Here is a 17,389-nt window from a genome sequence, read left to right on the forward strand (position 1 = left end):
ATACAATGATAAAAACTTCACACAATTCCAAGCACCCATATCACCTGTTAAATGGCCTTTTGTTCAAGCACTGACTATATAGTTCAGTAACTGAGATTGTTTACTAACTTAATAATAATCATCACAAATTATAAACGTAAAGCACCATTTCATTCCTAAACTGAAATGAACACATCTATTGCGATTAAACTCCCAGTTAACAGGTCTAGGGATAAAATGATTGCTCTTATAAAAACCTGATGTCCTACAGGTCCCATTAGGACATCAGAATATGTGGTTAAAATCCTACATCATAGAAAGGAATCAAAGACTTGGTCTACCCACAGGTTTTGCATTAATTTAACAGTCTGACTGTTATACATACTGAAAATATGCTTTCCTCCTCCCCAAATTATTATATTGATACAAATGGGGACATAGTTGTAATGGACAAAGTTGGCTTTTTCTTCTGTCACAGTGTGTTCCTCCTGGTTCCACACAAGAATGGATGCACCTTTACACTCTTATAACTTCTCAGAGTGGATGAGTTTTCTGCTCTGATTATCTGAGAGAGCAGGAAGAATTATTTTGGCCAAGAACTCCAGAACTTTGAAAATATGTTTTCTTCAAAAGAAAGAAATTATTTGATTTTGAAATGTTTCATTTTGATAATAAAGCATGAGTTTTCATTTCAAAACATTGCATATTAACACTGCACAATACTCCAGCTTTTTTATTAAAAGGAAGGGTAGCATATTTTTTAAACAAAATGCAATTTTCACTTGACCTATTTTTTTTCCCTTTGATTTTTCCCATATAGCTCTCAGACTACCATCTGCATTATGTGTAGTTCTACCCTTAACAGTAAAGGCTATACAACTGTTCTGCTTACACAAACCATATTTAGCCTTAAGTTTTCTGCATGAAGATAATTGTACTCAGTGCCATGCAAGTATTTAGACATCTGCTTCTTCACATTCCATAAATATTTTCTATCTGTCTTGTGTCTATTCATACTTGTGTATTTGTATTGTGTGATTTTATGTAATACAGGTGTTATATCCTTAGGATTTATGCTTTCAGGACCTTGAAACCTTTCATTCTTTCCATCATTGTTCTTGCACCATTTTGACCATCTTCTTGCAATGATAATTCCTCACTCATTAGTAAGGCACCTGTAGAAAAGGGAGATTCTGATTTTCCATTTTCTGTCCCATCTGTATTGATTATAGGATGAGAAATCTGAAATCTCAGTCCTCCATGCCTCAGGCTTCTTATAGACTTGGAGCTGAGCTAATTACAAATTCCTCAACAGAGGCTGTTTTATTTTCTTCACATTCAGCTTTTATTGGAGAGGGGCTTATCAGTTCACACATACAAAGTTAAGCCAGTTCCAGAGACACACATATTTCACAACTCAGAAGATTCCAGTTTGACTCTAACTTAAAAAGCTCATTCAAGGAAACACTTCAGCAATTTTATGTCAGAAGAGCTTTGGGATTAAAAACTGCTTACCATTTGATACTGAATTTCCATTTTCAGCAGTCACAGAACTGGACAGTGGATTAGATGACTGAGTTCCATGGTTATTTGCATTTTTATCCTGGGTTTCAGATCCAATATCTGATGCACTTGGATCTTCCCTGCTCCTCAAGTTCAGATTAGTTTCAGCACCTGACACAAACAGAGAAAAAGCTCATCAGCTTCCTATTAACTAGTGGCTTTCACATATAAGTAGAAAAAACTAATACAGAGAAACTAAATTACTTTATCAAATTAATTTAATGAATCACTAAATTCACCAGTCCAGTGATAAATGCGGAAGTGATTTTTAAGTCAGTAATTTTTGCAGGGTTTTTTTTGGTGTGTGTGTTGGTTTTTTTTGTTTGGTTGGTTTTTTTTTTTTGTTGTTTTTTTTGTGTTGGGTTTTTTTTTCTGGTTTTCCACTTATAGCCATTTAAAATTTATGGAAGTTAAAGGCATTAACAAAATTTCATTTGCAATGTTTCTTTTCACACAAATTTCAGATGATAAAACTCAACAAATGTTTACATTGCCTCTACTTCAGACTCTGTTCTATTTCACATTAGTTCATATACCTCTGTCACCACTGCAATGCTTTTTACCATTGCATTAGGTGATACTAGCAACAGCTATAACATGGGTTTGTTTTTTTTTCTTATCTCCTCCCACAAGAAACAAAGTGGCTTTTGATATGACACCATACGTAGAAGATTCCTCCCAACAGAGCCTCCCTGTGGGCATTATTCACCCTGCCTCAGGGCTCTCCAGCCATCAATTGTCATTTTCTGTAAAGTTCCAGGTTTTCATGTCATAGCCTTTTAGTTAAATTTCTTCAAGGCATCAAGAGGGGGTCTGATCCTGTGGGAGTTCCCAAGCTATGTACAATGCAGAGGCATTTCTTCAAAGAGAAGGGCAAACCCCTTCCCTTCTTCCCCCGCTAAATGATGACACATCCATGCAAAGCAGAACAGCTCACCAGCAAAGTGCCCAGAGCTTGCTCTGAGCTTGCCTGGCTTTGTCAACCCAGTGCACCACAAGAAAGAGGGTTCAGACATCAGCTGTGCCCAAGCGGTGCTCCCCACTGGAGTTCAGGGGTTGAAGGCAGGTTTGGAGATGGGAGACAAGCCTGTGAGTGAATGGCGATAGTAGGAGGGACCCCCAGTGCAATTCTGGTATCCCTGGCTATCCCCATTCCACCCCTGTGTGGCAGGGCTGATGAGGCTGCATGAGATGCTGCACTGGCAAGGCTATGCATTTTTTTATGGATTTCTCTCTCTCTTCTGTGTTCCTCTTCATTTTGTGGTGAACATATATACATTTTCCTTGCCATAATCAGATTTGTTTCATGGAAGGCAAAGCTGAATTCAGTTCTCTCTCTGTTTAGCGCTGTTTCAGTTTTCCTCTTTCCACCCTGTTTGAGAGCTGGCCTTAGCTGCGGGGCTGACATATTATGGCTGGCCTGGGTGCAGAGGCCCTCATTTAGCACTCTAAAATGGAAATTTTTCTTCCATGACAGCTCTCAAAGAGCTGTTCCTTGATTTTTGGATGTGTCTATTTAAGCTTTGCCATAATGACAGCAATAACTAACAGAGGTCAAAAGACTAGCTATTAAAACCAACATTACAGCATTCATCCATACTTCCAATGACATCCTCAGCTCTCCCAAAGATACAATATATTCTTGTAAGTCTTGAGTACACCAGCATTTTTCAAGGGGACAGGAAAAACATTTTTTCATAAGGTAACAGATATTTTGCCTGCAGATTTTCAAATTTGATGTTGAATGTGTGGTCAATTTTTCATTTTTATGCCTGGACTAAAAAAAACCCATCTGGTTTACAAAGCACAAACATTTTAAAAATGAATTCATGAAACTATACATCTATTCTGGTTAACTTGAAATGTTTCATTGAAAAGGGCTTTCTTATTTTTGCTTAGCTTTCAGTTATCTAACTCTGAATCTTTCTTAACATTTCCTCTTCTAACAAAAAAGCTGTCTTGAAAAGTCAAAAAGTTAATTTCCAAGCTGTCAGAATAAAACATTTCAATGTTTTTTTTTTTTTTCCTCCCTCCCTTGCCCTCATTCCCTGATCATTCTTTTTTGCCAGATCTGATTGGAGTGTTTCAGTGGCACTGTTTCATAAACTGCGTATTTAGGCAAATGTGCTAAGCATTGAAAAAATTAGGCCAGCTCTACCCACAGTAACTGACTCGGGAGAGGCGGTAGAACCAGAGTCTGAGCTGGAAAATGCATACAGTACAATTATAAGAGCATGCCTGATTTAGCTTTTGTACAAGCAAGTTGACTGCAAAATGTATCTTTGAGGTTCATATTAAATTTGTCTGAAAAGGAAATGTCACTTTTAGATGTTAATAGTGAGTGCACTTGCCTATAGATCATAATCCACCTACATAATTATTGTGCCACCTTTTACATAAAGAGTCTCAAGGGAAGTGGCTGGGATCCTTATTTTTCTTGATATCCGAAAGATTTATTGATTTGCCTGACATCTGCAATTCATTTGAGAATGTGCAAGTAGAAAGACTTTTTCTTGCATTCCCATTTGCAGAAGGCTTTTTGTTTCATAGGTACACTGATATCTTTTCATGGCATTCATAAAGGGCTCTTGGAAAAAAAAAAAAAAAGGTTGTCACTTCTCCTTTATACCTCTAAGATGAAATACTACAAAGAATTGTGGATAGTTACTACTGAGCTGAAATATCATCCTAAATTGACAGAAACAAGTAGTGGACAGATATGCAGCGTATCTTTTGGGACAGCTATCTAGACAGAGATCTGTTATCCCATTTGCTCTATTCAGTCACTGTAAGAAATGCACACCTTTAGTTTCTAAATAGAAGATCATATAGTAAAAATATACTTCATTGTTTCTTAGTTAATTAATCTTGGGGGTGGGAAAGAAGCCTATATTTTGTTTCAAAGTAATCTGGATTATATAAAGGTACTTGCACTAATTTCCTATATATAGGCATCTTCAGATCCTTGGAACAGATTCATGTGAGTCTACGGAAAAAGTATAGCCACATATGTTGGCTAACTTCTAAAAGACTCCTGGAGAAGCCAGAACCCTAACAAACAAGTACTGTTCATTTATTTTGGACTTTGTGTAAAATGGGGGAGTTTTTGAAGAAAATATTTTCTATAAATAGGATAACAAGAGAATGCTTTAGGCAGGTATAACCAGTGCACTGTCCCAGTGCTGCAAAACTTACCTAGGGTCACTGGGTAATTCATGTTGGAATGGACCTCAGGAGGTCCCTCATGCACCCCTGCTCCAAGCAGGGCCAGCTGTGAGGTCAGACACAGGTTGCTCAGGGCTTTGCCCACCTGGTCTTGAAACCCCCAGAGACGGAGCCTGCCCAACCTCCCTGGGCAGCCTGTCCCTCTGCCTGCCCCCTGGCCTGCCCGTCCTCACCGGGAGAGGTTTCAGTACCCGGCCTCAACCCCTCTCGTTTCAGCTCACACCTGCCGTACCTCGTTGCCCTGCCACACACGGCTGAGAAGGGCCCAGCTGTCCCCTCTCCATCCCCTCCCCGTAGGCACTGGGGTGGCTGTGACCTGCCCCTGAAGCCGCCTCTGCCCCAGGCTGGACAAGCCCCGATGCCCCAGACCCGGATCATGGGGACACCCTCCAGCCCTGAGTGTCACGGGGGTGAACTCATTCCGGGTTACTAGTGTCCTTCTGCATTGGGAGGCACCAAACTGGCCATGGTACCCAGATGTGATCCAGTGAGTGCTGGGCAGAGGGGACAACCCCTGTGCTGATCTCCTGGCTGTGCTCCTGCTGATTCAGCCCCAAATGCTGCTCGTTATCTCTGCTGCCAGAACCTGCCCAGCTCCCAGGGTCCCCAGCACCCTTTCCCCAGAGCTGCTCCCAGGACAGTCTGTCCCCAGCCTATATCATTGTAAGAGATAATTCCTTCCCAGATGTAGCACTTTGCATCTGCTTTTTCAATAGCTTTATCATGCCAGAAGGCCCTGACTTTATCTTCTGTGCTGGGATATCCCGCTCTGTCCTGCCTTCCCGCTGCCCAAAATATCCCTGAGCATAACAAAGGTGTCTCCTGACCTTTCATCATAATATTTTATTTCACACAGTTTATCATTACACAGTGGTATCTTAGATACGAATACTGTAGACAATTATAAGAGATATAGGCAAGCCCTCTGTTAACACTAAAGACTTAGAAAATTCCTTCTGATTCCTATTTTATCTATCAAATATTGGTCTGAAATTAACTTCACCCTCAAGTTTTCTCAGTCACCTAATACAGAAATTTGGACTTTTCTCCACATTAATGTCAACTTTTCCCTGCTTCCATGAATCTCTGCAGATACAAGTATGCACTGGTCTCTCACCCCTTAGCTTTCTGAAACTATCAGAAATACTTTAGGAGAGAGGAAAATTAAAAAAAAACTATGGTTCCTACAGTTGAACATCTTCACCAACACACTGAATGTTAGCTTGTTGTTCAGACTTGTGCTCTGCTGTTCGCACCAGATGGAAGGATTATTTACCAGGTTTCAACTTTTTTTTTTCCTTTTTTTTTTTTTTTTTTTTTTTAAGTAACAGCATCTTAACAGTTTCCCATTAGAAATAAATGTTATTTGAAGAGTCATCCATGCCTACTTGTGAGAGACTAGCTACAGAGAGGTATCAGCTGTAAGAGCATGGTGGGAGTTCATGATTATTGAAGGAATACAAGTTTTAAGTGAAAACCTACAGGTTCTTTGCAACAGTGAACAGCATTTGGATTATTATTTTGGTAGACTGACTTTGCCAGAAAGATACCTCTGACTCAGGCAAATTCTGCTCTGACTAATCTTGCAGTTAATGAGGATGTGTGGATATTTGGATTGGGGGCAAAATTTTCCCCTCAACTGCAGCATAGTTAATAACTGGAAGCAATCACATGTACAGTGCATTTAATCAGAGTATAGTAAATCGAAGTGTAACAGTTATTTCCCTACAAGCAAGCTCTGTATTTCCAATAAGCCCATAACTAATTACATCAACATTACTTGAAAAGTGTAAGAGGAAAGGTATGCAAAAGAGGCAACTCTCAAAATCCACATTTGCTTGTTATTCTCAGTGTTTCTGGAAAAGACTGAGTTTAAAACTCACGACAAAGCTCTAAGCCGTAGGATGGACTAAAATTTCACTTATTTTGGAAAGAAAAGTCAGAGTACGGCAATCATGGAAAATATTTCATATATCTGCTTTTTATTTTCCTTTTGAGTCATTATCTCACTCTTAAAAGAAACTGAATGCACTGAAAGTCTACATGATATAACTTTTTTGTCAAAAGAATAACTTAAACTCTTTTAATTGAGTTATGACTTCCAAATATCCTATTACAAAGCTCTTTTTTCTCAAACATAAAATGTAGGGTCCCAAATGTCATAGTTATTTCATAAGTAGTATTTAGGCTGAATTAATGCTGTTATCACCAAATTAGAAAATGGGCCAGTACAGGCTCTATTGAGATGACAGATTAAAGTGCAATACTGAAACATTTTGAGAAACTATTAATTTTGTATTATGTATTTAGCCTATTTAATAAAGCCTAAAGCAAAGTATAAATCAATGACTGATATCAGCATTTAGGTGGAATCACCACAGAATGGCGCAGCAAGATATTCAAACCCAGTATGTTATTAAAAGCCCAGCAGTAACTCACCTAGTTGGGTTGCAATTTTCTTTTCTGTCAAAGCCCTTGGTTTGGCCCTCCTTTCTTTAAAAGTAGGTATATATATCCATAACGAATATCTGTCTTCATACAGGGTTTTTTTCAAATCCTTCTTTCAACATTTAGTGCGCATTTACAGTCTGACTGAAAACTCATTAATATAACAGAAGGCCTCCACTTCTTTTAGTGGGTTTTGGATCAGATTCATGCTTACCTTGGATGCTTTGTGCAGCACTGCCAAAGCACCAAGGGATCCATAATACTGAGTAAAAACAGAGGGTGTCATGCTTTGTCTATCATGGTAATTCAGATGTGATCATAACTTGTTCTCTGGCCCTGAGGCAAATGGTAAGACACCCATGTCTATGCTATTACACTTTCCAGCCCTTCACAACAGAGAGGCTACATCCAAGTTGTCTACTGGGAATAGTCTCTGGCCTGTGCCATCTCCTGAACCATGCCCAGATCTGTCTGGAAGGGAGCCAGACTGCCAGGTCCAAAACCATGCCAGGTACTGCTCTAGCACCTTGACTGCATGGTGGATTGAGCTGCCATGCCCAGGAGATTTCCTGGCAATAGCTCATTTACTAAACCAGACATAGCCCTTCACCTTGACAGCACTAGCTACCACAATCAGAAATGAGTGGTCAACATTAGGTCCATCTCAGGAAAAAAAGGAAAAATATGGAAGAAAAGCAACCTCAAACTAGATGGGGCTAGTGGGACAATGAACTGTTGTACAGTTTTTGTAGAAGGCACATTTAAAAGTTTCTTCCTGACTGTATGGGGAGAGCAGGCTTTCCCTAATTTTGCTCTATTGTAAATGGAAGTCATACACCCTCTTATTGGACTCATACCTGGACCATTCTTTTAAGGCATATGTTCCTTTTCATTAATTAAACAGAGAACTAAATCTGATTTCCCAGCTGAGGAATTTCAGTGCCATAAACTAGGCAGGATGTATCTAGGTCCTAAAGCAGAAACAATCTCTATCCTGGTTGACAAAATCATTGGCCCCATAAAACAGAAACCACGAATAATATAGAAAAAGCTTAAAAGTTTTTCCACAAAGAAATGAAACTTTCAAAAATATATAACACATATAATTATGGAAAGAAACGGGGGGGGGGGGGGGGGGGAAGAGGGAAATAGTTCCACTTCTTATCATTTAATGCCTTTAATAAATCCCAGGATAATGTGAAACATTATTTCTTCATCCATGGCAAACATGACTTTTCTGTAACCAATAACCAATATATGGTTTTAGTTATTGGGATCCACAGCTATTTGCACTTTATTAGTAACTATGAAATCTAGAAATATATTCTAGCAGATAAATAAATGTAATACAGGAGGAGAAGCTTTTTATACCTGGGCTACCATGGAATTGAAAAGCTAAATAGTTTGATTTCCTTGAAACCTGTGGCTGGCATCCAGCAAAATGGAAATTTCAAATCAAGCAGGTTGTCATTATACATATGAATAAAAGAGAACTGAAGCATACTATTAGCCAGCATCTGATAGACAAGACAGACAGAAGCGATTCCTGATCTGTGCTCTCACTCTTGGGAGAGTCAGGAATGACCTGAATCCTAGCAGCCAACTCTGAATATTTGTTACATTTACTGTGCTAAGTGGACATTGTGAAGTGAGGCAAAAAAAAGAAAAAAGATGTCCACTGCAGAAATTATGCAGATATTTTTTGATGAAGGAAAGGGAGAGGAAAGTTAAATAAGAACAGGCCAATTTATTTTGGCTTGAGAGTTTAGCACTGTGTTTTGTTGCACCTTGACAATTGCCCTTGGCACTTCCTGTTGTGCTCTGATTTATTGTTGAGACATTCCTTGTCCATGTTGTTTGCCAGCTACCCTCAGCACATGTCTTGTGTGTCCTTTCACTGGATAAATGCATATTGCTTCAGAGTAGTTCAGTTTACCCACATGAAGTCACACTGTGACCTGTTGTAGCATGGCTGTTTACTTTGTCTGCTGAGAGCTGGAAGCAAACAGTTGCATCTTATTTGCTGAAAGAAATAGAGCAGGATGAAAACTGTCAAGACAGGATTCCCCCAGTCTATTAGTCTGTACTGCCTGTCTCACCCTTATAGCTGTGCTGCTGGTTGCCGCTGCCGTCAGAGGCAATAATTATTCATTGATTTATTTCACCTCACAAAGCTTGCCCTTACAGCAGCAATTGTCTAGGATTTCCTCCTGCAATGATGCTCCTAGGATAGGCAGCAATGAATTTGTACTGTCACTTCCAGCACCCTTTCTCTCTGAGCTGTGCAAATGGAATTATCAGATGATGTTACAAGCCACTCCAGAAGCTGCATTCTTCAACAGCGCAGGTAAATACAGAAACAAACCACTTATTTGCTCTGGGAAGCTGCATTTGTGGAAGCTCTGTATGAACACTGGAAAGCAAAGAGAGGAGATGCAGGCAATGAAGAACATCAAGTGGCAAAACTCACTGCTGGAGGTAAAGGGCTCCTCTGAAGAATATTGTGTTAGCGTGACACCAATCAGCCCAAGTTCAGAAGATAAGGCTGGTAGTGAAAAAGAAGTCTCTGAAGCAGCTGCAGGACCTCCTAGGTCTGGTTCAGACCTTAAGAACCAACAGCTTAATCAGTTTTTTGTAAATCACTTCACAGCTATGGAAAGTATACACTTAGAAAGGTTTCTTCTGCTTTCTTCTCTGATGGACTTGTGCTGGTGGAAAGACAGTGCTCTTATTTTACATTTATTTCAGTGACAGTCATTACAAGCCTCAAACCTTTCCCTCCTTCCTAGAAGTAATGTTAGGGACATCTCTGGGGTCAGGTAAACTTTCAGAGTTGGTGGGGGAGATAGATAATGCAAGTGCCTTCTTTCCCTGTCTGGAGGACTCCAGATCGTTTGAATTAGGCTTGTTCCCAATATGAAACAAAGAAAACTGCTGCTGAAGTGGAGAAAAATGTCATCTTAAATATAGGTAATGGATGAAGAATATCTGAACAGGCTGCCACCTCGCCTGCTTGATAGTATCTGAGCAAGAACTTGGAATACTTCTTCAATGCAGCAAGTGTGCTATGTGTTTCGGAGACTGGGGATCTCATTTACTCCATCTTCTCTAGGAACTGAACTCTGCAGGCCTTTCTGAGTCCACTGCTAACCACAGAGGGCAGGAAGGGGGGCAGCACTCCTTGGGACAATTTCCTGCCTTAGGAAAGCTTTTCTTCCCTCAAGGTTCCCATGTTGCCCACCTTTTCAAGTCTAGTATGGAAAAAAGTAGATGATTTTACTCTGTAATAGCTTTGTTTACTGTTAGGTGTGTTGATTGGCTGACCAAAGAGTCTATTTCTTGTGTTTATGTGGTTAAAAAACTGCTAGTGTACTGGAAAAGGAGGAGGCAATTTAGTAAGAAACACAGTTTCACTTTTTTTAAACTGCTTTCTTCTAACTAATGTGGATGCAGCAGTTCTTTCTGAAGGCAGACATTTAAGTTTGTTTACATTTGTGTGTGGTAGCTCAGTAACAGAACACCCATTACTGCTGGGCTTTAGCTGCTGTTGGAAGGAATTATGTGATGAGACACTGTCTGAACCTTCCTCCCCCTCAAACACAGTTGCAAATATTGTAAAAATAAACAAATACCCCCCACCCCCCACCCCCAACAAACAAACAAACAGACAGGGATTTGCTACTGCCAACAGCATCACATCAGTTCTATTTACTTTTCCCACATTATACTTCTACAGAGATTTTTCAGGATCTCTCTCATACCAGCTCTGGTGTTAACTGCAATGCAGAAGTCTTAGTGTAAGTGACTGCACTGGGCAAATAAATTGTTTGAGCAGATCCTGAGGGACAATCCAAGGAATATTTTTGGATCACCTGTACTGTAATCCTGTCCACCAAACAAGGACAGCTATTCTGGAAAATCTCTCAGACAACATTCCCAAATTGCTTTTGAAGTGAGCTTCTAACATAAAAAATTGAATTTAGATATTGATTTAGCTTGTTTTTAAGTTCATTTTGAAGGGATACAGTGATGGTCAATGACACCTCTGTGAACCTCAAAGCAAGAACATATGGCTATCACAGATGCAGTATGATAGACATCCATACTGTGCACAAATATAGCCAACCTGTGGGTAAAAACTGTCACTACATACTACTAGTATGTTAGCATCATACTGCGACCAGCCCTTAAGGAAAGAGCTAGAAGAAATAATGAAATGTGGAACTTCAGATCTAATTTTTCATATGTTTTTTCTTTCAAAAATTGCACCACACAAAGGATAAAATTCATTTTCATGTTTTGCATTTTAAAATAGAGTGAAAACTCAATCCAAAAGAGTGCTGAAATTGAAGGTTTCTTTATTTTCCCACTCACTAGTGCCCTCAGGGAGAAGACAGATTTCCTAAACTGCTACTCCTACTTCCAGTGCTCCACTTCCAAACACTCTCCTACCTTCTCAACAGCAGAGTGCAGCGGTGTGGAGAGAGCATGAAGGTCAGGGCACCCTCATGCTTATGATCAAGTCTTTTTCTCAGTCCCTTTCTAACTGTCTTGTTTCTCTATTGAGTCCCACTGGACTGAAATGCTGACACTAGAACTGAAACACCATCAACACACATGGCTCTGTAGTTTCATGGTGAGCTGCATGAGTCCTGTCAAGAACTTTGAGTCATTACTGAGGAGTGGGAATTTGCACAGTCATAACTGCATTGCTCTTAGATACCTGAGCCAGTGAGTTTAGAGGTAGCTTGGTTTGTTTATAACACATCTTTGATTGCTGTTAGACATACCCCTAAATCACAACCTGATCAGTGTTGAAATGGCCACTCTTGAACTCATCTAGGTCTAAAAATAAAAAGTCAACACTACCTGTTAACATTTCCAAGCATGAAAAATTTTACTATGTTTGAGACAAACCATTTCAATACTTTCCAAACATTTCTGAAAGACTGGACATGAAAGAATATTTATTTCTTCACAGAATTTCAGAATGCTTTATTTTTATTCCAGGGCAAAATAAAAATAAATGTCACAATCTTGACATTTTCTGTGAAATGGAAGCATTGTTCCCTATTGAGGCTCAGTGAAAAAGATGATTTAATGCTGAGATGGATGTAAATAAGTTAAAAGCATCTGAACAGATTTCTCACTCGACAATTTAATTAGAGATTTTTCAAAAAATGTGTGTACAAATTTATTTCTCCACTATGGCCCAAATGCCTGTAGTACTGCAAAATCAAGTGATATGATGTTTAATGTCAAATAGCCATATTCTTGGTTGGTATCAGGAATGGAATTGTGCTATGGTTCAATCTCCTTGTTCTCTCAGATATGGCTAATTTCTCACATTATTGTATCTTTGGTTTACAGTTAGTGATGTAGTGGTTCCTAAACAAAAAGCCCTTTGTGGTTCTGTATCTTGAATCACAGAAAAAAAATACTGAAGATTGTTCACTATTATAAAAAAGCCCGCAACACTGTTAATAGTAATGAGACAACTTCCTGAACAATTGCTGAATTTGGAACAATGATGTTGCATCAAATGGTGAAGAAAAGCCATTGTTATGAAAATAATAATCCTATAAAAGTCTACCTGAATGATCAAAGTAACTATTAAAGGTGGGATATTATTAAAATCTATGGGCTTCAAATACACTAAACTGAACCAGTATGGTGTGATTATTGTGCTCCAGTATCAGACATGATGAAGAGGACACAAAGTAAATCTGGAAAAAAAAAAGGAAAGAAAGCAAAAAATAACCAGTAATTTAAAAGGCATGCCTGCAGTTTTCAGAAATGGACCATATAAAAGGAACAGAAGTCGGTGCTATTACTTCTCCTTAATATCCTTCCTGTTAAGCAGCAACTATGAACATGAGAGAGCCTGTACTGAGTCAGACCAAGGGTCTGTCTACTCCAGAATCCTCTTCTGACAGCTGTAGATACTTACAGTATAAGATCATGTCAGAAATGCAGTGATATTTCCTGTGTGATCCTGGGGCTACACAGTCTCCTCCCTCTATTTGACTGGATATAGGCTTTGGAAATGTGCAGAGTAGTGCTAAGGATTTGATTTTATTTTAATAAAAGCATTTAAAATGCAAAATTAATATAATAAATGCTTATGACAATATCCATTCTTTTTTCAACTGAAAATGAGACTTGACTTTTTCTTCTAATAATCTGCAGATTAAAATTGTTTTTGTTTATGGTGATCACACAGAAAGACTCTTCCATGTCAGAACAGAAAACAAAAGCAAATTACACATTAATGATTTTAGACTGTAAGAACAAACAGTGAAATCAACCAGAAAGAGAAATGCTACAGTGAAAAAACCCATCGTCATAATAGAAACCCAAAAAACTTTTCAGCAGTAAAATATATTAATTTTCAGAGATTCTGAAATGGAAAATTATTCTTGGTATATAGTGTTTATCCTAAAGCAACAGATTTTTTTGGTGAGAAATTATCCAGATAATGGCAGACTTACAGATGCGGAGAAGACTGCAGGTTAAGGTGGTATCTTTCAGCCTGTAAAACAGTTCAAAGATATTCTGCAAACAGGAATGGAGGGTACTTTCTCTAGTATTGTCTGCAGTTCTGTTTCCTCATTTGTAATTTTCTGCATAGGGCATCTATGGCTAGCAAAGTATGGGCCTTTTTTTATGACTTGCATTAAACTCTTACTAGCAGTGCTTTGGCTTCCTCTCACTTTTCTGCACCTACTGCAAGAGATTCAGATTGAGAGCTGCAAGTAGTCCATAGTGAATCACGGAGCGATGACTCTCCTGTGTTTAGATATCTGATCTGAAAATTAGTCACAGAAAGTCACCCTCACTCCCTGGTAATTAAGGCAATTATATAAACAGATATTAATCTCTTTCTGAGAAGTGTTGTGAAGCTTAATTCATTAAAGTTTTCATGCCTTGAGAATTTTACATGAAAGATGTTACTGAAGTCCAATGCCTCATGTAATCATTCCTCCAGCATTCACAGGAAAAAGATAAAAGGTGAAAACACAGCTTTCTGTATTACTCATGGTTTGTAAGTTGTTAGCTTTTGCCACAAAGAAAGTAAAACTATTACATTGTGTCAATATAATGTAGGAATAATGAGATGCAGATATGAATATTATCTTTATTAAGTTGCCTAAGAGGAAAAGCTGAGTGGCTCAGAGAATAAGGGACTGGGATTTCATCTCAGAAACCCCAGTGGGGATTTAATTTGCAGCCACTGTTGAGATGTTAGCTGCACAATAGCTTGCTCTAATCTGCTGACAGAGGGAAATTATTTACTATCTATCGAAGAGATACCTGTCTTTGACAGGACAGTACTTCCCATACATACACATTAAATTGTGTTATTTTCCAAGTTTGAGTCAATTTCAATAAAGAGTACCTGGCAAGTTTTAGTCACAACTAGGTATTCTAAATATCTGTATTATTTGTCAGTTGCATCCTCCCGTGACTTCCAGTGCTTAAACTGGAGAATGTGGAATAATCCACCGATATGTGAAACTACCTGTCTTGGAAATAACCGCATTTAAGAAGGAGGTAAAGAAGGGATTCATATAGTTAATGGATGCCAAAGATATTGGGCAAACATTTCAACAGTATCGATATTTTGTTAACAGTCTAATGTTTGCATGCCTTTTCTGTTACTATGTAAGTTACTAAACTCTTTTGGAAAGGAATAGGTCACTGAAGCATGCATAGACTTGCATATACAGATAGATCTACTTGTATTGAAACACTAATTCATAAAACTTGGAAGTCTATAAATTGGTGACCTACATAAAGAGAAGGTCTTCCTAATTTTATTTCTTAGGCATCTAAATCTGGGGTTGCAAGTTTTCACATTTTTTTTTTGCTCAAACACAGAAGTCAAGTATCCACACCAATCTTTTCTCAACAAGCAGGAAGGAGACCAGGTATTATGTCTTTATCAACTGTACCAAATGAGAAATAACACTACAACCTAGGAATCTGATTATCATTCATCCATGTTGAGGAAAAGAAAACTCTGTCCTTGCTCCACAAATACTTAATATGAAATGCTTCAACATGTAATTGTCTCTTCCTTATATAAGGAATGTCTTATATGTTGAATAGTTAAAAATATTTGTATATTCCACTAGAGAATGTGCTTTTGTGATTAAGGCACTGAAATGGGTTTCATGAAGTCTAGTTTCAAATCAAAGGTCCTGTCTAGAAATATCTGAATAGGAGCTCTGCACATCACCATTCAGTTTCTATCTGTCTTACAAACTAAAGTTTCTACTTTTAGAAATCAGGGAGAACAGAAGAGAATTTTGTGTGTGTTTATCCCTTATCTGCACTCAAGCCTCATTTTATATGGAGTAAAAGGAAATTCCTGTCTAACAGTACAGCTGTAGCTTCAATGACAACTCTTTTCAACCTTGGAGAAATAATCTCAGTTCTCACCTGCTACAGTTTTGCTTATTTAAACTATAAGTTCTGTAGAGCAGAAAACTTCTCTTATTACATGTAAAGTATTTTGCAAGAAATTGCATACGATATGATCCTGATCTTGCTTGAACTATTAGATGCTACTGTTGTATAAAAAACATGGCCAGGCTAGGCCACCAGGTAATGAAAGTTGTTGCCATTTGATTAATTTTTTTGTTGCCTTTATGAAAGAAGAGTGCTTTCAGTTCAGTTCACAATAAGACTGCAACCCATCAGAAAACCACAAATCTGTTCTACTGTAATTCAGGATGATCATTTCCCAAGGAGAGGTCAGGAGCCAAAAGGACGTCAGTGTTCTCTAGGCCTTGAAATTACTCCTCCAGGCAAGAGGGAGGCATGTCGGGATATGTGTCTGTATTGCACTTTTATTGGCAAGGAGGCTTTTATCTCCAAGGCTGATGATGCCACACAGAAACTTATTGATTCCCACAAGTAACTATCCTTGACTTGAGAATAGTCCACAATTTTACTTTCTGGTTTTAGTTGGCAGGTTGGTTGTTGGCAGGTTAGAACTTATGGAAATAAAGGAAATTGCACATTATGGAGTGCTGCTCTAGGCCATGTCTTCAATTTTAATAAATTTGTATTAGAATTTTTTTTTTTTTACCGTATCATCTCCTATAAATAAAATACTACAAATGACAAAAAGAAGACAGGGAGGAGGCTTCCAGGAACTTAATATGCATTAGGCAGTAGGTGATAAAAAATCAGAAGGTAAGACATGGACAACTTCCATTTTTACATAACGGAGTCCTCTCTGCTGATTGCCATCTTATTACTTTGCATTGGAGGTTAAATAAAACCCATTTTTTTCCAGCTGTTACCCTAGAAACTAGCTGAACACATGAAGTACATGAAAAAAGGCAAATTGTAAATACACACATATACATTCACCTGTATTTCTTTGTTACTTTCAATCCATCTTGTCATCATTGAACTATTCATATGTAACCGCACTTAGTACACACTAGCTTCCTAGCTCATAAAATATTGATTCAGGTTTTTTATCGTATATCTTTCTTGAACTTTGATCTTTCATACTTAGTGCTGCCTTGATGAAATATTTAGAAGTACAACATTTTCCATGTGAAAGGTAAATTTAAGAGTTTTTTTATGGTAGCCTCTGTTAATGCACTAGCTTCAACCCACAGGAGACCCAAGCTGAACTCGATCTTGACCACATTTAGTTGAAAATTGCCTTTGCAAAAGTCCTCCATCCCAAAGCAACATTTTTTTTTTTAAGGTAAAGGTCAGTTTTGTGACTTGGTTGGAGTAGGCTTACCACATTTTCTCACCAGTACATTGAGAGAGCCTTGAGAAGATACATCCAAAGACCTGACTTTAGTAGTTAATTCCCAGCAGACAAAAATGTTATTATCTATATAATAAAACAAGATCCCCAACTTAAAAGAGCCCACACAAACCAAAAGAACATTCTACTTATATTTCTAGGCAATGGATGTTATCAAGTAACTTTGCCAAATCAAGAAAAACTACTGCAATATCTCCTTTACCAATTTAATCAATTTCATATACTCAGAATAACAAACAAGGCAGTCTCTCAAGGTTGAGAACTCATGAAGTCTCAGTTCATAGCTCATGGCTTTTTGAATTTGGCATCTAGGAACATGCAAAGTCCAATAAAAGCTTTTTCAAGGTCTGAAGAACTCACAAGAGTTCTGTC

General features: G+C 38.3%; 1 protein-coding gene across 4 annotated transcripts in view; it reads right to left on the reverse strand.

Moving 5' to 3' along the window:
- The window catches only part of MYO16 (myosin XVI), a 405,417-nt gene that overhangs the window by 21,817 nt on the left and 366,211 nt on the right, over positions 1-17,389 (reverse strand). For all 4 annotated transcript variants that reach the window (XM_074930682.1, XM_074930690.1, XM_074930699.1 and 1 more), the window contains one exon: positions 1,495-1,653. In XM_074930682.1, the coding sequence (XP_074786783.1) occupies positions 1,495-1,653 (159 nt within the window). The remainder of the gene's footprint in view (positions 1-1,494; positions 1,654-17,389) is intronic.

This window comes from Athene noctua, chromosome 1 (genome assembly GCF_965140245.1).
Source record: "Athene noctua chromosome 1, bAthNoc1.hap1.1, whole genome shotgun sequence".
Taxonomy (NCBI): domain Eukaryota; kingdom Metazoa; phylum Chordata; class Aves; order Strigiformes; family Strigidae; genus Athene; species Athene noctua.